The sequence below is a fragment of the Narcine bancroftii genome, chromosome 7 (genome assembly GCF_036971445.1).
Source record: "Narcine bancroftii isolate sNarBan1 chromosome 7, sNarBan1.hap1, whole genome shotgun sequence".
NCBI classification, from domain to species: Eukaryota; Metazoa; Chordata; class Chondrichthyes; order Torpediniformes; family Narcinidae; genus Narcine; species Narcine bancroftii.
This window is the reverse complement of record NC_091475.1, coordinates 162,796,690-162,818,180: the sequence shown is the minus strand read 5'-3', so window position 1 is coordinate 162,818,180 and position 21,491 is coordinate 162,796,690. Positions and strand designations below refer to the sequence as shown.

The window sequence follows — 21,491 nt, the reverse complement described above, 5'->3', positions numbered from 1 at the left end:
AAGATATCCAGCGGTGCTTAAAATAGTTATCCCGGGGCAGCAAAGCAGACTGTTCTCAGATCTGGAGAAAGCACGAGAATTTGCAGAATGCATGCAAAACAGACACAGAGATGAAGAGATGTAACAAGAACAAGAAGGATGACAAACTTCATATAAAGAAGAAAAATAATGTATAAGTAAGAACTAAGAAAGGGAAGGAAGGGAAGAAAGGAAGTAAGGAGGGAATTAAGAGGGTGAGCTTTGTTATATGTGAAGATAAAAGTCTTTTCTGGAGGGGGCTGGGTGGGGAAGAATAACAGTCACTGCGAAATCAGTTGACACTTGCAAGCAGGTTCACAATCCAAATGGAGAGGGGAGTTGTAGTTGCTCGCAAGGGACAAAGGGCCACTCAGAGAGGGGGGGGGGGACATTTGGGGTTCAGCGAATTTTAGATGTGGGAATAGTGGAAATATTTTATGTTTTAGAAGTGTTGTCTTACAGTGTATTCAAAAAAAGAAAACAGAAATGGATAAGGAGGGAAGGTGGTAATGAGGAAGCGGAAATGAGAGGTAAACAAAGTATGAAATGGCCATGTTGAACTATATGACAATAAATATTAACGGAATACATAACCAAATCAAAAGGAAGAGGCTATTAAATTTACTGAAAAAAGAAAAAAACTGATTCGTGCAGGAAACACATCTAACGGAAGTGGAACACAAGAAATTAAGGAGAGACTGGGTAGGGCACGTAGCGGCAGCATCATCTAATTCAAAAGCCAGAGGAGTAGCTATATTAATCAATAAAAATGTACCAATAAAAATAGAGGAGGAAATAATAGATCCAGCAGGGAGGTATGTAATGATAAAGTGTCAGATATATTCAGAATTTTGGAATTTGTTCAATGTATATGCACCTAATGAAGAGGATCAAAAGTTTATGCAAGTATCTTTTTGATGATTGCAGATACGCAGGGGAATATACTGATAGGAGGGGACTTTAATCTTAATTTGGACTCAAAGATGGATAAAACTGGAAAAAAGACTAGCAGAAAAATCAAAGTAACCAAATTTATGGTTAAATCGATGCAGGAAATGCAACTTTTGGATATATGGAGGAGACAACACCCACAGGAGAAGGAATACTCATATTATTCAGGTAGATATAAAACATACTCAAGGATAGACCTGTTCCTGTTGTCAACCCACATCCAAGGGAGAGTTAGGAAAATGGAATATAAAGCTAGATTGTTATCGGATCACTCACCCCTGTTATTAGCAATAGAGCTGGAGGACATCCCACCGAGAACGTATAGATGGAGATTAAACTCCATGCTACTTAAAAGACAGGATTTTAGAGAATTCATTGAGCGATAAATTAAAATGTACTTTGAAATAAATACGGAATCAATGAAAGATAAATTTATACTATGGGATGCAATGAAAGCGTCAGTCAGAGGGCAGATAATAAGTTATGACACTAAGATGAAGAAGGACTACAATCGGGAAATAGAACAGCTGGAAATGGAAATAAGCAAGTACAGAAAAAGAATTAGCAATAAGGGAAGATACAACAAAAAGAAGAGAATTGGCGGACAAAAAAGTAAAATATGAAACACTACAAACATACAAAGTGGAGAAGAACATAATGAAGACAAAACAGAAGTATTATGAGCTAGGAGAAAAAACACAAAATACTAGCTTGGCAGCTGAAGACAGAACAAACTAAAAGAATGGTATTGACATCAAGGAAAAAGGACAAACAAATTACATATAACCCAACGGAGATCAATGAAAACTTTAAGGAATTCTAAGAGCAACTATATCGAACTGAGAATGAAGGGAAAGAAGACAAAATAGATGAGTTTATAGCTAAAATTTAACTACCGAAATTGCAAGAAGAGGAGCAAAATAAATTAATAAAATCATTTGAAATAGAGGAATTACAGGATATATTAAAAAAAACTACCGAACAATAAAACACCAGGAGAGGATGGACTCCCAATAGAATTCTATAAAACATTTAAAGACTTATTAATTCCTCCTCTCCTGGAAGTAATGAACCAGATTGGAGAAACACAAAACATGCCAGATTCATGCAAAACAGCAATAATTACAGTAATACCAAAGACGGGGAAAGATCCACTAACACCAACATGGTATAGACCAATATCTCTACTTAACACAGATTATAAGATAATAGCTAAACTATTAGCAAACAGATTGGTCAACTGTGTACGAAAATAGTAAAACTAGATCAAACTGGATTTATTAAGAAAAGATGAACAACGGACAATATCTGTAAGTTCATTAACTTATCCATGCAGTACAAGGAAACAAGACGCCAACAGTGGCAGTTGCCTTAGACGCAGAGAAAGCCTTTGACAGTGTAGAATGGAATTATTTATTCAAAGTACTACAGAGGTTCAACCTACCAGAGAAATATATTAATTGGATTAAAGCATTATATAAGGGACCATTGGCGAAGGTGACAGTAAATGGATATATATCAAGCCAATTTAAATTAAGCAGATCAACTAGGCAGGGATGTCCACCATCTCCCTCACTGTTCGCGTTAGCGAACTGATAAGAACAGAAAATAAAATAAGAGGGATAAAAATAAAAGACAAGGAATATAAAATCAGTCTATTTGCAGATGACATCATAGTATACTTAACAGAACCAGAAATATCAATAAAATATTTACATAAGAAATTGAAGGAATATGGAGAAGTATCAGGGACAAGATCAATGCAAATAAAAGTGAAGCAATGCCAATGAATAATGTGGATTTCACAAAGTTTAAGAAAGAATCACCATTTAGATGGCAAACACAAGCAATTCAATACCTAGGTATACAACTAGATAATAAACTAGGCCATCTATACAAACTAAATTGTCAGCCATTAATGAAGAAATTACAAGACAACTTAGAACATTGGAAAGACTTACCACTAACAATGATAGGAAAGGTAAATTACATTAAAATGAATATCTTCCCAAGGATACAATACCTATTTAAATCATTACCAATTCACCTAACAGAGAAATTCTTCAAGGAGCTGAAGAAAATAATAAGAAAATTCTTATGGAAAGGGGGAAACCGAGGATAGCGCTAGATAAATTAACAGAATGGTACAAAGAAGGGGGCTTACAGCTACCAAACTTTAAGAATTATTATAGAGCAGCACAATTAAGACACCTATCAGATTTTTATCAAACAAGGGAAAAACCAGATTGGACCAGATTAGAGAATAGAGGAGAAGTCACTTGAACATACACTATATAAGTGGGATGAAAAGCTGGTGCAACATAGGAATTCACTAGTACTGCACCATCTGCTCAACATTTGGAAGAAGATTCACATAGAAAGGAATAAAACAAATTACCAACTACCAAAATTAATATTGACGCAAAATCAACTAATCCCTTTCACAATAGATAACCTTTCCTTTAGAGAATGGGAGAGAAAAGGGATCAAAAGAATAGAAAATTGTTTTTCGGGAAATAAATTATTATCTTTTGAACAAATGAAGGACAAATATGGTATAACTCACGGTATAATGTTTGCATACCACCAACTGAAAACCTACTTGAAGGACAAATTGGGAAGCAGACTGAGGTTACCAGAAGGAAGCAATTTTGAATATGTGATTACAGACACAATGATAATTAAAAGATTTATAACAAACATGTACATCAAACTGCAAGAGAAAGAGAATGAGGAAACAAGCTGTAAACCCAAACAAAAATGGGAACAAGATCTAAACATAGATCTAATGAATGAAACATCTAAAGAATGAAACATGGGAAAAGCTATGCTCCGGAATTATGAGAAATACATTAAACATGAGGTTACGCATGATACAATATAATTGGTTACACAGGCTATATATCACACCCCAAAAATTAAATAAATGGGACCCATCAGTATCAGATAGATGTTTTCGCTGTAAGAAGGAAACAGGAACAACAGTATATGCAATTTAGGCATGTGAGAAAGTGGAAAAGTTTTGGGAAGATCGAAACCAGGATTTAAATAAAATCACAGAAAGCAACATAGCAAAAATCCAGAGATCTTTCTTCTAAGTAATATAAGAAGTAAAGAACTTGAACTCGATTTGGATGGAGCACAAAAAAGATTTATTATGATAGCCTTAGCTGTAGCAAAAAAATGTATTATGTCAACCTGGAAATCAGAAGATAACCTGAGAATACAGCAATGGTACATAGAAATGAATAAATGTATTCCATTGGAAAAAAGTAACATATAATTTAAGAAATAACATCACAGTATTCGAACAGATTTGGGAACCGTACATGGAACACAACAGAAAAGTCCTACCGTGGACCTCCACCGCCTAAAATGACAGAAGGAGAAGAAGATGAAATGAACTGACCCAGTATGTAAAAGTAGAAGACACATATTTCTTGTTTATTTTCATTGTGTGATGACATTGTTTAATGGGTTTAATGTATCATATAGGTTGACCGTTGAGTGGGTGGGGAGGGTGAAGGAGGGAAGGAAGGGAGGGGGGAAGGGGAGAAAATGACAGAGTGTATATTAAAGAGGGAAATATTTGTGTGTATTTTGGTTAGTATGGTTCATAGTGTGAAAAATAAAAAAAATTTAAAAAAAGAAAAAAATTACACAGATCCCTGATAAAAGGAAATGCATAGCATCGCGCAGCAATGGCATCAATTCTGCAATGCCATTTGAAGCATTGCACAGAACTTTTGTCCTTGAAGTTGTTTGAAACATTTTTCAGGTCTGGATTGTGGGCAGGAAACAAGCCTTATCATTCTTTCTCAGTAGACCAAGCAATTGTGATCCACAACAGGATACTTCATCCAGAGTTTCTTCAAGTATAATGGACAGGATGGACAGTCATAGGAGAAAGGTGTCTACTTCCTGCATGAAAGCCATGGAAAGCACATGAAAAGTTCATATGGAGACCATTTCCAAACATGTTGGGTTTGAGAGAATTCTACCACCCAATTGAAGGTAAATATTCTGTCCAATTTTTTCCTCCATACACAGGGTAAAGGATGTCTTTGATACTTCCAGACATAGTGTCCATCATTTGCTTGTACAAATCTGGTATTTGGAGACCCTTAAGAACTCCTTTTTTACCATCTAGGACTTTCAGCATTGAGTTGGAATACCCATATTCGGCATCTCTCAATCTCATTTTAATAGTATCTGCAGCCAATTAAAAATGAAACAAAATATTAGCTGCATTGATGGAGATAGAACAATACTCCCTACTTATAAGGAGCTACTAAGCTGGCCATATGATTCCTTTACATTTGAGCAGATTAGTCTGGAAACCAAATGCTTCATGTGAAAATGACTGAACTATGTCAAGTAGTTATCAGTCATCTATAGTTGTGGTTTCAAGAGATGACCTGAAACTCCACAAACAATTAATTTTACTTAATCTTATCCCAATAACAAAAGCTCAGTTTTGCTCAAAAGATTGTCAGTTTGTAAATGATACCATGAATTTGGTTTTTGCACCCATTGATTCATTCTTATCAGAATGGCAAACTAAGGAAGGCACAGAGACATGTTGTTGCAGATGCAACATACTTTGATCCTGATACCAGTGTTGCAAAGTATGTTATGGATGTTGTTTATTATTTACGGTTCCATTCAATGTGGCTTTATCATCTCCACACAGCTGCCCTTAGGCACAATACTTGTGGTCAGTTTATAACACCTCTATTTTTTTTCTGGGGTATCCAATTAAATTTACATTTTTAAAATGTAGACATACAGCACTATAACAGGCCATTTTGTCCCACGAATCTGTGCTGCCCAATTTACACCCAATTAACCTATACCCACACCTTCTCCCCAAACCCCAGTATATTTCAAACTGTGGGAGGAAACTGGAGCCCCTTGGAAGAGCCCACGCAGACACAGGGAGTATGTACAAACTCCTTACAGACAGCACAGGATTTGAACCCCAGTCCTGATCACTTTGCACTAACTGCTACACCAACTGTGCCAGCTTGATCCGTTTCAGCTTAATCCTTTGAGCATATGGGACAGGCCTTGACTTGCTAAAGATGTGGGGGGGGGTGGGGGGGGGGGGGGGGGAAATACAGCAACTTTCATTAATCCAAAAGGATGTGATGAAAGAGACCATAAGATTTAGGTAAAAACACAAAAATGCTGGAGGAACTTAGCAGGTCTCTCAGCATAATATATAACCAACATAATGATATATAACCAATATTTCTGGCCTGACTCCCTTCAAGATTAAGAAAAAACAGGCATACACATGAATGAGCAAAAAGCAAGCATACACCTTGAGGATCCAGGTGGTCTGACGACACAAGGAAGCAGGCTTTTCCAGTCCCAGCAATGACCTACTGTTACTGTGCCAGGTAGAATTTACCTCTGAACCTCACATTTCAACAGTGAGTAGCTGCACCTCTTGCCTCAGCCTGCACAATACCAGTATTCAGAGGCAGCTTTGACACTGAGCCATGGGCAACTGCTTGCTGCAAGCAGCAACAGATTAATGGTTTATTCTAGATTCAGGAACCTGGCAATGCTCAGCAGAAGGGAGGGCTGTAATTGTTCCAGGTTCCCATTAGACAACACATGTCCAAGTGGATGTGTTGGATAAAGTACACAAGAGACTCAATTTCTGAGTGTTCGGACTGGTCTATATCAAATTAGAATTCTGCTAAACAGCGTAACAGTGTCGAATAAACATCTGTGACATTATTCCAATCCACACACACCATATGTCTCTTCTGTCCATTAGGATCGAGTGATTTCATACATACAGATATCCAGCATGCCCATGCTTAAAGATACATTAAAAAGGGCAGTGAAGAGATTAGTGCTTGCAAATCATTGGATTTGTAATCCAAAAAGTAAATCTGACCCCCATGGAGGAGAGACATTCATATTGAAATCTATCAGGAAGTTCACTCATTTTTTAACGTCTGTGGCATTCACACGGGCATTGTCAGGTTACAGAGTTTAAAATGTGACTGATTTTTACTTCCAAACATGTAAACTTTGTATAACTTACCAAGTGCTACTTCTATTATTTTTACTCCATGCGGGTCAATGACAATAGGAGGTTTCTTTGTGTCGGCAACTGAAAGGAATATGAATAACTTGTAAAATAGTTAAATAAAGAGTGCCGTGATGCTCTGGATTAGCAGGCTTTTTGTCTCTTCAATAAAAACAGAATACCTGAGACATCAACCCTGTTTCTCATTCTGCAGATATTGGCTTATGATATATTTCAGATTTTCAGAATCCACAGTTCTTCTTAATTTCATTTATGTTGTTCAGATTTAGTACATTTACAATTATTTTAAATGCCTAATCTATTGACATCCGAATCTATCTTTGACCACATAGGAAGTTGAACTAGCATGAGATTTTCATCTGCTTTTAACCATGCTGCTTAGAAGGCAGATCCACTGTTTCTGATTTTCTATCTTTGACCTTCAATTCCTCACACCAAATGAAAACGCAGCAAAAGAAAGTAATCCAGAATCCCCACGGGCTTTACAAAATCTATTAGATCTTATACTAACTGCGTATACATGGGTTACTGCCTGTTTTCTATTCATACCTTGGTGAAGAATAAGGGTGATGAATTTAGGCCATGGATCAATACATGGAATTATGAATATAGTGGTCATGAAAGAGACTGGCTGATGCAATGACACGATTTGTTGCTTGACTGAAGGGGGCACACAAAATCAGTGAACCGGTACGGACTCGAAAGGCCAACATGGCCTGTTTCCGCTCCGTAAATGGTTATATGGTTATATGGTTATATTGAAAATATAAGCTCACAGACCAAATGTTCATGAAGTTAGTCCATTGTGCAAAGGAGGAATAAGACACTCAAACAGGACCAAAATAATCCACACAAATACTGAACATGTTCAATCTTACAGGTGTATTTCAAAGTGAAATGACTCTCACAAGCTGTTGAGACTTTTAAAAGTACAGCTTCTAAAGTCTGTCAGCTCCATTGTTGACAATGTTTCCCTGCCCAATTCTTCTCCATAGTCAATAGCTGCAATAACTGCAATAGGAATAGACAATAACTGCACCAATGGCCTTTTCCACATCTTGATCTTCTTCCCACACACATTATCTGCCCCTCCCCTAACACAGTTTCTCTCTCTCTGCAAAGGAAGAAGGTGGATGAGGAAAATCACTTGTGCACATCTATGAGTGTAAAAACCAATAACACTGCATGTGGGGGTATGGTCATTGTATGGAGAATATCCAGTCTTGGGGCTTTACACAGACTGACTTAAGCTCCCCATACAGAATTGCTTTATCAGGTTACATTTTCTCACCACCATCTACCCTCCCCTCCCCTCCTATCGTGCGTTTGACTTTGGTAAACAGGAACTTGATAATAATAGTTATGCACACACATTGAACATGACAATTTCCTGGTCTATCAAAGCTGAAAGTGTACAAATCATTTACTTTGGTCAAAAGTTCCACATTTTAACTGGAATTTTTTTTCATCCTTGATAAACTGATTTGTAACTTTATATTCACCCATTCTACTTTTTGACTGACTACATCTTTCATTTTTGTTTTTATAATTGCACTTCATGCAATTAAGTGTGGGTTGACTTGACTGGATAACAATCAAAACTTCTCATTGTATCTTAGAACACACAACAGTGACATTTCAATTCAACACTCTCTGAAGGATTGTGCTGGATTTTTATGAACTACACTACATCCTTTTTCCTATACAAGGAATACAATTAGATCACCTGCATCAACTTTTCCCAAATCTAGTGCACTGTCACATTTCTTTCACATAAGGGAAGCAATTTTTCCTTTACCAAGGGAGTCTATTGTTAGTTTGCCATCATGTTATAATGCTATATTTGATGCTTAATCATACAATATCGTACAATATCACAATTATTGAATTTTTGGAAAACATTGTGTTCACAGAGAGGCCCCACTTGAGAATTGGACTCGAAGGCATGTAAAAAAATTGAGTTTCCAGATGATCATTGGCTTAGGTTGGAGAAAGCTTTAGGCCTCAACAATTTTTACTTGTTAAAATCTATATCCAGTGGGTGATGATGAAATGATGAGATGAGAAGACTCCTTTGTGCTCGTCTTATTCCATACTATTTGATTAATTGAATATTGATTCTCGTTCAGTTTTTCTGGGGTTTTGGCTTGTAAATTTATCCTAATCGTGTGGCCTAATCTTTATCCTTTTTCATGTGACAGACAACTCTTAGTAGATAATGGATCTCTGCCCTCACTCCCATCACCTTCTACCTCATTTCTCTTCTTCACCTCCCATCTGTATCCACCTATCAGCTGCTAGACTATGCTCCTCCCCTTTACCACCCCCCACCCCTAATCTGGGCATCTACCTGATCTTTGGCACTTTTTGAAGAAGGCCTTATCCTGAAGCATCACCTACCTTTTGCTTTCTCTGCAAACTGCATAACCTTCTGAGTCTCTTCAGCACTTTTGTACTTCCCTAGACCCCAGTGTCTGTAGATGTCTTGTTTACAATCCTTGTAATAGTTAAGCTTTATTCACAAGCTAAAGCAGTTCCACTTCCTTGTGAATCTTAAAGCTTAAATCTCTTTGGAAAAGGTGCAACACAAATGTCTTGTTTTTATTTTCTCCTCTCCTACACTCTGCATAGTTCCTACTCAAAGAATGAAGGATTCATTTTAGGCAGGTAGAATTAATTAAAAAAAAGAGCTATAAAACTAACTTAAAATAAACTATAAAAATAACAGTTTATGGAGAAAGTCCCTATCAAGCCAGTTCAAGATTATAGGTGAATTACTCCACTTACCTTCAACATTCACAGTAAAGTTTCTTTTCACAAGCCATGTGATTTTATTTTCAAAGAACTTAAAGGTACATGTATAATTGCCAGAATCTTCTTGATATATTTTATTCAAATGGATTTGGTCATTTCTCAGCTTGAGAGTAACTCGAGTATAATGTTCTTCAACTAATTTCCCATTCTGAAGGAAATTAAAGCAAATAATTAATTGTCAGAGCCATGGTGTCAAAGTTTAATCGAACCTTTTGCCAGTGATCAGAGTTGTGGAGAGGTCTTGGGATGCATATTCCAAGATATTTCACAGGGCAAAACATAATCAGTTGCTGGCTATATTTCTCTTGCACAAATTAATTCTCAGCTATCTTGATTTCCAGATTAATTTGAAGGTCAAGTAAATTGTGCCCAGGCCTACCTCTATTATTGGCTTTGTACTGTCTATGGCAAGTTTGTTAATGATTAAATGCGTTTAAATTACAAGAAATTTGGAAGCCCTTTTATAAATGAAGGCAGGTGATTCTCAGCCACACAAATGGCATTTTAAAACAAAACTTCATTCGCCCGTTGCCTTACTTTCTGGTAAGAACAGGACAAATTGCAGTTGAAATTATAACAATTGCATCAATCATTTATTCTCCAAGATGAAATTCAGTTTATTTTTGATGCATATTTTGAACAAGATCTGACTTCTATGATCCAAACCATATAGATATTCAGTTGAGGTTGTTAATTAAGATCAGAAATTTTAGTGAGGAACTAACTTGTTTGCCCTTTAAATAGTAGTGTTGGAGAAAATCTGGCTGATCTGAATAAGTGAGAACTTATATTCTTCAAATCAATGAGTTTGAAGATCTTACTGCAGTTGAATTTGGCATGTGGTTCTGATGCTTGTTCCATTTCAATTCAAGTTTATTGTCACAGTACACAAGATTCGTGAAAAAGTTTGTTTTGCAAGCATTCTAGCTAGCCTTCCACACATAATATGCCAAGAAAAGTCCAGAGTTGCAGAGAGAGATCAGATATTACAGAGCAATGGTAACATAATTTTACTAGTATGAAGTTCATTCAGGAGTCTGATAAGGGTGGGAAAGAAACTATTTGAATCTGTTGGTGCGTGATCTCAGACTTTTGATTCTTCTTCCCAACACAAGAGGGGTGAAGAGAGTATAGCTCGGATGGGATGAGTCCTTTAATATGGCAGCAAGAAGTGTAGATGAAGTGGATGGAGGGAGGGGTATTTGTGTGATAGTCAGAGCATGATGGGAGTTGGAACTGGAAAGTAAGTGCTAAAGCAAAGAAAAAGCCAACAACGAAATGTGTAAAAAATTATTTTACTGTGGGTTAAATTAATTTTCAATTGCATAATTATTTTGATATTATGTGAATCAATTTCTAAAGTCAATTGTCTTGCTGCTTGCCTTTTCATTAAGGGCAAATCTTATTACATTTCAATGATTCAGACGCTGGCAGCAATCAAGGACTATTTTCTGTGTCGATGTAGTATGATCCAGGGATGTGAATGTGCCATATTTATTTGCCGTCACAACACACCCTGATCTTTATTTTGCTTTGTTTCATACTAGCACAGAAATTTAGTCTGTTTTGCTACCCCTAAAGTTCCCCGATAGTCCCATATATTCATCCATAACACTGGACAACAAAGATTTTGCTTCCTGAACACTTATGGGTGCATTTTATGGTTATTGGACTGCTGATCACAAAAATCACCTTAAAAATTTTCTATCACATCGTTTTTTAGCTCTCACCTATTTTTGTGATTTCTTGTCATATTTTAAGTCTACTTCAAGCATACAAAACCATGAAGAGCCACACATCATTGAAAATGTATTTTCTGTACTTGGACTTCTTCCCTGCTGATCTTGATGCAGTCAGTGATGAACATGGTGAAAAGGACATTGCAATCATGGAAAAGTGGTATCAGGGCAACTGGAATCCATCAATACTGGCCAACTATTGTTGGACACTGACATGAGAGGCATCAGATGCTAAGAACTAAATGAAAATCAGCAGCCAACCAGTTTTAGGTCTGTTGAACTAATGAACTAATGAAATGTGTCGGCATCATTATTCAATTAAACATGCTAAATTCAATAAAAGTTAATTCAATGTTTTTTCCAACTTCCCATATGGTGCAGAAAATCTGCAATTATCTTTGAGTTCAGCTTGAAATTATCCAGCATAATCCACAATTTGTTTTCAGGATCAAAATCTTATGAAAAAAATGTAATTACCCAGAGTCACTGGAACAAGTTTCATGTTTCATTATTCCAGATGCAAGGCACTTACCAGGTACCACTCTACAGGTGTTCTTGCTGAGGAATTGAAATGTTGAATTCCTGGACATGAAATTTTATCAGCTGTTTCCTGAATTAGGAAAACCTCACACCTTTGAATGTCTCCACAACGTGTTTGGTTCAGCATTTTAACACGTAGTATAGCCACCTTAAGGCAAAGTCCAGCATTTCTGTTTATCAACCACAAATGCATTTAGGCATACGGTAAAAGATTATGTTCTCCTAATTTTCTAAAAAAAAATTTCATAATGTTTAGTTAAAGATCAAAAGTGCAATCACCCTGTCAAACGTATTCTCTGTCAGAATAAATTGTTACATTGATAATAATTCCTATCGTCTTTTACCATGTCTCAAACAAACCAATGAAACCAAAAGGATTTTTTGTGCTCGGAAAGATGTGATAATTAAGTGGATGTGCACATTGACCCTGTTTTCCTTTCCTTAGATGCTCCCTGATCTGTGGATTCTTTCCAGCATTTTGCAGCTTTATTTTGAATTTGAGTGTTTGAGTAAACTTTCAGAATTCATAACCTGATTCAAGTCTTCCAACAACACAACTCTGATATTTCTAGTGATATTGTAATGCACAAATGTATCTCTCTCTCTTCATACAAAACTGACCAGAATCTGGAAAATTATTTCTCCTCCATACTTCAATTTTTTCCACAGAAATAAACTTTATTCACAATAAAATTATGTATAATATTTTCCATCTAATTATTTTAGATCCTAATAATTTAAAGGCAATGCTCAAGTCTTTCCATCCATTTCTGGATAGCTCTCTCCATAGTCCTCATCAACACTCCATTGACCCTCTTCTCTCTATTCATTTCTCAGTGCTTTGAACAATGGTTTGCTTTTACATTATTAATCTTGTTAGCTACAATTTCTCTATATATGCATGTTATAGTCCAGACCATGTAAAAGTCAACCCCTCCCCTTCTTTGGCCCAAATATTGTGTATTTCCCATATATTGTGTGTAAAAGTTGACCCCAAATTTCTAGCTCAAAAATCGCATTATTTCTAGCTATTGCGTGTAAATATTTGGCACGAAAATGTAAAGATTCATCAGCGTGAGGAAGGGTCGCAGTTTCTCTTTGTAATTCAGCTCGCATACAGCGCTCATGGTTTCAAAACTTTGCCTCCATTTGTTTCAAAATGTCTTCCAGAAAAAAACAATAAACATACAGCAGCATTTAAACTAAAATTTATTAAAATTGCTGAGAAGACAAATAACTGTGTAGCAGCAAGAGCAATTTGTGTATCAGAGAAACGTGTGCTACTGGAGAAAGATATCAAACAAAGTTCAGACAATGCCGAAAAGCAAGTGTGCTAATAGAGATTAAACGAGCAAGTGGCCACAATTGGGAAAAAAAAAGTGGATGACTGAAAATCGTCAAGATGGAAAATATGTTATTCCTGGTGCCATTCAAATACATGAAGGAAAGAAGGAAGGAAAGAATTTCGAATTTCACAGCAAATGCTTGATGCGCACTTAGGCAGAGATCTAAGATATCATAAAAGCTGCCTGCTGATCTGGATTATAAAATATTACAGTTTTAGCAGTTTGTAATCAGATATCAGAAAAAGGAAGGCTACAATTTATCATTGGGAACATGGACGAATTAAACTGTGAACCACTAAAACAGAGAAAAAACAATATTGGGAAGAAGGTGAAAAAGCATGATGCAATGTATTCTGAGTTTGTAGGAAAGACAAGCAGGGGAGGAAGCATAAACGTAGTCAGTTGGAGGATTTGAAATGTGTCTGTTTCAATACAAGAAGTATTAGGAATAAAGGAGATGAACAGAACATAGAATTACAACGTTGTGGCCATTAAAGAGATTGGCTGGTGGAAGGACAGGATTGCCTGATGCAGGTACCAGGGTTTAGATGCATTAAAAGGAACAGGATGGGAGGTGGGGTTGGAGTAGCATTACTGGCCAGGGATAGTAGCCAAGGCTGTAGAAAAGGAAGATGCTATGAAGGGAGTGTCAGTGTGGGTGGAAGTCAGAAATAAGAAGGGAGCAAACTCTGTATTGGGAGAAGTTGAGAAACCCACATATAGCCCTTAAATATGTAGCAGATTTTGGAATGGTACAGAAATTTCCCATATGTTGTTCTCATGGGAGACTTCAACTTACCTAATGTTGACTGGCACCTCCAGACTGCAGGAGGGATAGATGGGGCAGAATTTGTCAGGTGTGTCCAAGAAGGATTCCTGACACAGTACGTGGATCAGCTGACTAGAGGAGGACCCTTACTGGATCTGCACAGGTGGCAGATCTCTTGGTGGGGGAGCATTTTGGTGGTAATGACCACAACTCCCTGAGCTTTAGCATAGCTTTGGACACAAAGCAGACAAAATGGGAAAGTGTTCAATTGCAGAACGGTGAATTATGATAGGATGAGTCAGGAATTAAGGGAGAGTAAATTGGGAACAGATGTTCACAGAAGAAAGTGTAGAAGGTAAATGTGAGGATATTGAGGGACCACTTTCTTTGGGTTCAGGATAGGTTTTTCCCACTGAAATAGGGAAAAGATGGAAGGAAAAGGGAAGCGTGGATGAAAAAACAGGTGAGGCAGCTAGTTAAGACAAAGAAGATATAAGTTTAGGAAGCAGGAACAGGAAAGGCTCATGAGAATTATATGATAGCCAGTCATTATATGGTAGCCAGTCATTATATGGTAGCCAGTCAGGAACTTAAGAAAGGACTTAGGAAAGCTCAAAGGAGTCATGAGAAGGCCTTGGGAAGTAGGATTAAGGAGAACCCCAAGGTACTCTATGTGTATGTGAAGAACAGATGGATGACAAAAATGAAGGTGGAGCCATTTAAGGATAAAGGGAACAACATGTGCTTGGAGGCAGAGGAGGTTGGGGAGGTCCTAAATTGATACTTTGTGTCAGTATTCACCAGAGAAAAGGACCTTGATCAGGGTGAGATTGGAATAGAACAGGCTTGAGTGCTGGACAAGGTTGAGTTTAAGGAAGAGAAGGTCTTTGATCTTCTTAAAAACATTAAGAATGATAACTCCCCGGGGCTGGACACAATATACCACAGGCTGCTGTGGGAAGGAAGGGAAGAGATAGCTAGGGCATTGGCTATGATCTTTGAGTTCACCTTGGCCACAGGGAGATGATGGAGAATTGGAGAATGATAAATGTGGTCCTCTTGTTTAAAAAGGTAATAGGGAGATCATGGGAATTATAAACCAATGACCCTTATGTCTGTGTTGTGCAAATTATTGGAGAGATTCTTAAGAATAGGATTTATGAATATTTGGAGAAGTACAGTCTACTGATGGATAGTCAGCATGGCTTTGAAAAGGGAAGATCGTGCCTCATAAGCCTAATTGACTTTTTGAGTAGTTAACAAAATAAACTGATGAGGGTACGGTGGTAGATGTGGTCTATATGGATTTTAGTAAGGCATTTGATATGGTTCTCCATGAGAGGCTTGTTCAGAAAGTCATGAGGCATGGGATCCATGGAATATCTGCTGTGTGGATTAAAAATTGACTTGTATGTCAAAAGCTGAGAATAGAGTTGGATGGAAAGTGTTCTGTGTGGAGGTCAATGATTAGTGGAGTTCCGCAGGGATCTGTTCTGAGGCCCCCTGCTCTTTATCATTTTTATAAATGACCTAGATGAAGAAGTGGAAGGATGAGTCAGTAAATTTATGGATGTAAAGGTTTGAGGAGTTGTGGATAGTGCCAAAGGTTGTCATAGGTTATAAAAGGATATAAACAGGATGCAGAGATTGGTAGAAAAATGGCCGATGAAGTTCAATCCATATAAGTGTGAAGTGATGAATTTTGCAAGGTCAAACCAGAAGGCTGAGTTTAAGAGTTGAGAGGTCATGTTTCAACTTTACAATTCTCGGGTGAGACAACACTTAGAATATTGTGTTCAGTTCTGGTCACCTCATTAAAGGAAAGATGTGGAAGCTATGGAGAGGGTGCAGAGGAGATTTACCAGGATGTTGTCCAGATTGAAAAAGGATAAGAGGAAACTTGTAGAGGTCTACAAGATTATGAGAGCCTTAGATAAGGTGAACAGCCAGCACCTGTTTTCTAGGACAGGAATAACAAATGCCAGAGGGCATATGTACAAAGTGAAGGGAGGAAAGTTTAGGGGAGACATTAGAGGTAAGTTTTTCACACAGAGAGTAGTAGGTGCATGGAATACTTTGCCAGGGATGGTGGTGGAGGCTGAAACAGTAGGAGCATTTAAGAGACTCTTAGACAGGTACATAGATGAAAGAAAAGAGGGTTACTAAGGTAGCAAGGGTAGTAAGGGTACTTCTTGGCGGGCAAGCCATTCACGGCATTCACTGACCACAAGCCCCTCACACAGGCTCTCGCAATGGTCAAGGATCCGTGGTCAACCCACCAGCCATGTCATCTCTCCTATGTGTCGGAGTTCACTACCGACATCCGTCACAGAGCCAATAGAGACAACGTCGTGGCGGATGAGCTCTCCCAGCCGGCAATCAACACCCTGGCTCCCGGCCTCAACTACACCCAACTGACACTGGCGCAGAGGGAAGATGCAGAGACGCAGGCCCTCCAGACCGCCATTTCGGGGCTCAGGCTTCAGGATATTCAGCTGCCGAACAGCAGTCTGGCAAGGCTTTTACTTTGGACGTGGGGGGGTGGGGGGTGGGGGGAGAAACGAACTGTTCACTGTGGACCGCCTAAAGACAGCACACTTAGACATTTTGCGGCTGGTGCAAATGGCCATACCCAAATGGCAGGCCGCCAGCCCAAGCGGTAGGATGCGTAGACCAGTTCTGAGGGCGTTGTGTGGTGGTGCACTCTCTCGTGGCGAACTGGCCCCACTTGTACTGCCGCATGGTGGGGCAGCCATGAGAAGATGGTGCCATCAGGGATTTCTCCCTGCCTTATGCTCACAGCCCAGCGCGCGCCTTGGGCAGATGTTATGACGTCACCGCGCACACGGTGGCCAAGCTCATGCTGCCCTTAAATAAAACAATCATTGGAGACAATCATCATGGTGGCTGTGTCTTTTTTCATTTTAGCCTTCACTACCAGGCAATAATAAACACTATCATGTCTAAAAAGTTTAAACTATTGGTAAGGTTTGTGCAAATAGCATGATAAAATTTTGTTTCCTAGCCATTAATTCCATCCCTCACCTGAACAACCGAGATTGAATCAAGATTGGGATTCTACTTAATTCAGAGTTGAGCTTCTAACCACATCTACATGCCATCTTTAAGACAATCAGTATTAATTATTCCATTCCATAAGTCTCCCATGTTCTATCCCTCAAACACTTGGGTTCATTTCAAATATGTGCCACCCAATTCCCCTCAACTGCAATCCATACTGTAACCTTGGGTCGCTTATAAATGAAATGAGTATTATTCACACATATTTATTTTATGTCATGTGATTTTTATGTGCTGTGCACACTGTTTCGCCTGGTTACACATGTGCAGTCAAATGATAATAAACTTGAATTTGAAGTTATGCAACCCACTAATTTTCAGGTGGGGACAAAAATATGGAAGCAAAAACAAGACATGGAGAAAGTCTGTGGTTCAGGCAGTACCTGTGGAGGGAAAGCAATACTGATGTGTTGGTTTGAGACTCGACATCAAAACTGAAAGTGAAAAGGGGAGAAAGGCAATATAAAGCGGATTGGAGTGGGTGGGAGGCAGGAGCTGGCAAGAAATAAATGGTTCCAGGTGAGGAGGTGTTGATGGGCCAGTCCAAGGAAGATTTGAGAAATTGACAGAATCTGGGAGGTGTAAGGATTGCTGATTGTGAATCAAATCGGAAAAGAATGTGATGAGTGGAATGAGAAAGGGGAAGGATGATGGGCTGATGTGAATGATAGGGAGATCCAGTGGGAATGTGTGGGTAAATTCAGGTGGGAGATGGGGAGTTTTGGAAAGGATAGTGTGAATGGGTGGATCTGGATGGACCAGAAGGAGAGAGGAAGGAATCAAAGAGGTGTGAGTTACCAAAAACCGGAGAATTCAATCCTTCATTTTGCATTTTATCTCACTCTGGAAGTAGAAGGGACTGAGAACAGACAAATCGATGTAGGATAATGAAGTTGAGTTAAAATGTAGCACAGGTGGTGTAGTTGTTATCACAACACTATCTCAATACCGGCAACCTGGATTAGAGTTATGGTGCAGTCTGCAAGGAGTTTGTATGTTCTCTCTGTGACTGTGTGGGTTTCTTCCGGGTGCTCCAGTTTCCTCCCATACAGGCTCATGGGCTAGCAGGGCCTGTTTCCGTGCTGTATGTCTAAATTAACATTTAAAATGAAAAAAATCTGAAAAGTTCACAGCCCATTGTGTTTGGCAAGGTGGTCCCTCCGTCTGTGAGTGGACTTGCCAATGCAGATGAGGCCACATTGAGAGCATCAAATGAAATAAAGCGAACCTCTGCCTCACCTGGAATGACAGCTTCTATCCGTGGATGCATGTGAGGCAGGAGATGCAAGGACAGGAGTTGCACCACACAGTTGCAGGTGTAAGTGCGTGTGGATGGAGGGGAACCAGGGAGTTACGGAGAGGATCGTCCTAGATGAAATCCCTCCAACCCTGACCTCTTTACTGTGTTTCTGTACTAACTTTCCTCTGTCCTGATTAAGTATTTTGACTCGAAACATCAATCATTGTTTTTCTCCCACCTACTGAGCTGGGATGACTTATTAATGTCCTTTTGGAGTATTTCTATCTCTCGTGACAAGATTTAGTCTGAATCGTAATTATTTTTTATCCCTTTTCATATTTAATCCCCCTCAGAATATAATCATGCAATGTACTCCTATTATCACTTAAAAAGATCAAAAAATTGGTGCAAACACAAACAAAAAACAGATGCATCGTTGAACATTACATAGCTAATATTACAGTTTTAAAATTATATTATTTACCTGAGGAAACAGAAGTAAGTGCCAGAATCAGTTGATCTGATTGATGGAGATGAAAATATTTTTCCTCTCTGACTAACAACTTCATTCCAGTAATTAATTTGTTGAGCATTTCCTTCTTTGCCTTGTCTAAACCACAATAATAGATCCTTTGAATAGTTTATGGACTTGTTATCACTGAGGTCATTTCGCTCGCAAGATATTTCAAAAGGATCTCCCTCAAATACATAGTAATATTCCTGTGGTGCAAAATTGAAACAATCTATGGAGAAATAAAGTATTAAAGATAAATGATGACAATATGCACATTCCATATAATTATGTAGAATGATGATAGGTTAATAATGAGACATACCAGCATTTTTGATATTTAGTAAAATCCATATTATCTGGAATTCAAGTAAAAGGCAATCTCAAGCAACCGGCAAAATAATCGCAGAAAATAAATTGGTTAAAAATTACAGAAGTTGGGGCGGGGTGGGGTGGGGAGTGGGGTGTGTGGCATGAATGCATAGGTGGGACTCATGGGAAAACACCTCTCCTGGCAGAATTAATTAAAACCTGACTTTTAAAAACTTTTATAAAAAGTGAATAATTTAAAAATTCTTCTAAATATTTCTAGTAATAGCAACAAGAAAATCTAAGGCACAACCTGTAAAGAAAATGTCTACAACAAAAGCAACAATAATGGAAGAAACTGGGCCTACATTGAGAATTCAGTCTCTGATCTTGATTCCACTCCAGCCTCGTGCGGTGCGACCTCCTCAGGAAAGGACCCAGTCTCCAGTGCCACTTCCTCGAGGAGCTGAAGAAAATGGCACTGGAGCATGGAGGAAAATGGCGGAGATGACTACAGAGCAACTGTGCATGCACGGATCTTCGCATATCCGCACAACAGAAGCGGCCTGTATGGAGCCTGTGAGCTCTGTGTTGACCAGCGTTGCTGGCCAAACAAGAGCCAGACAAAGAGCTCACACACAGGTACAACCATTCACAAAGTCAACAGAAGAGGAAGAAGAGAAGGTCAGAGTGGAATAAGGATCATATGTGGTACAGTTACAAGGAGAGGAATCAGAAGTTTTTGGAAGAAGTCAGTATATTCAAGCTAAAGTGGGAACATATTATGTTATTCCAGAACCTCTGGACCCTCAAATTTTTCATAAAATTTCAGAACAAATAGATTCAATGAGTGAAAAAATGGATAAAAATTTGCAGACATAAGAACAAAATTTGCTACACAATTAGGAGGTTTTCAGGAAGAAATAACTGTAATGGACTGATATGGCAAAATGTATAAAAACTGTTGAAAAATTTAAAATTAAAGTTCAAAAATTTGAAGAAGATTTTCAAGAGTCCAATATGGAAGTAGAAGATTGTAAGGACAGAGTTAATAAGATAGAAGGTTCCTTTACGGAATTGGAGGTTCAGAAATAAAGCTTGATATGCTGGAAAATCAGAGCCGATAAAATAATATTAAAATTGTTTGACTTCCTGAAGATTTTGAGGGTACTAATCTAGTACTGTTTTTTTTTTCAAAATTGGCTGCTAGAAATGTTGGGGTCTGAAAATTTTCTAAATGGATTGGAACTTGATAGAACACACAGAGCTCTTTGGAAAAAAAAACAGTATCCAGGACAACCGCCACGCTCCATTTTGATTAAGTGTTATGTTATCAAGATAGAAAAATTATATTGAAATTGGCAGTTCAAAAAGCATGGGAACAGCAAAGTCACTTTAATGATTCAGAATAATAGAGTATTTTTATGCAGATTTGAATAATGCTATTGTTAAGAGAAGAAAAGAATTTAATCCAGCAAAATCTGTTTTATGGAAGAAAAGATATAAATTACTTTTTGATATCCAGCAGTCTTTAAAGTTTTTTATGGACAATATGAAGCACAATTTTTTTTGTCAATGAATCTGAAGCTTTGGAATTTGCTAATTCACTATCTAACAATAAGGAAAATGGAAATCAGCGTTATTCATCACAGCAAATGAAAACGACCAGGTTAAACTGAGAGAAGAATGTTTAACAGAACGCCAGAAGCCAACTGAGGTTGAAATTGAAATTGATGATGGTCAAGTTAACAGAGATCTTGAAGAAGCTTCTCATACCCAAGTGACTGATTGATATTGTTTCTGAATTTCTATCTGGGGAAGGAAATTTTCTCCCTCCAAGGTTGTGAGAGCCACTTCTCATCATAAAGGGAATTAGTGCTGATTCTATCAGTACTTTTTGGGGTTTTTTTTTTTTAATTTTTTATTATTTGGGGATTTCCTACCTTTCTATATTTGGAGATGTTTGTGCTGGAGTGGAAATTGGAGTCATGTATTTTTGAAATTATATTATGAGTTTCAATTATGCAACATTTAATGTGAATGGGCTCAATAACCCAATTAAAAAAAGAAAGTTTTAGCTTATATTAAAAAGATGAAAGTAGG

At 38.0% G+C, this 21,491-nt stretch overlaps 1 protein-coding gene across 1 annotated transcript in view; it reads right to left on the bottom strand.

Annotated features, from left to right (window-relative positions):
* The window catches only part of LOC138739310 (interleukin-18 receptor accessory protein-like), a 76,749-nt gene that overhangs the window by 37,346 nt on the left and 17,912 nt on the right, over positions 1–21,491 (bottom strand). Inside the window, exons 3-6 of the mRNA XM_069891102.1 lie at positions 19,053–19,311; positions 12,125–12,302; positions 9,827–10,001; positions 7,034–7,102 (exon numbers count right to left, since the gene is read on the bottom strand). Of these exons, the coding sequence (XP_069747203.1) occupies positions 7,034–7,102; positions 9,827–10,001; positions 12,125–12,302; positions 19,053–19,311 (681 nt within the window). The remainder of the gene's footprint in view (positions 1–7,033; positions 7,103–9,826; positions 10,002–12,124; positions 12,303–19,052; positions 19,312–21,491) is intronic.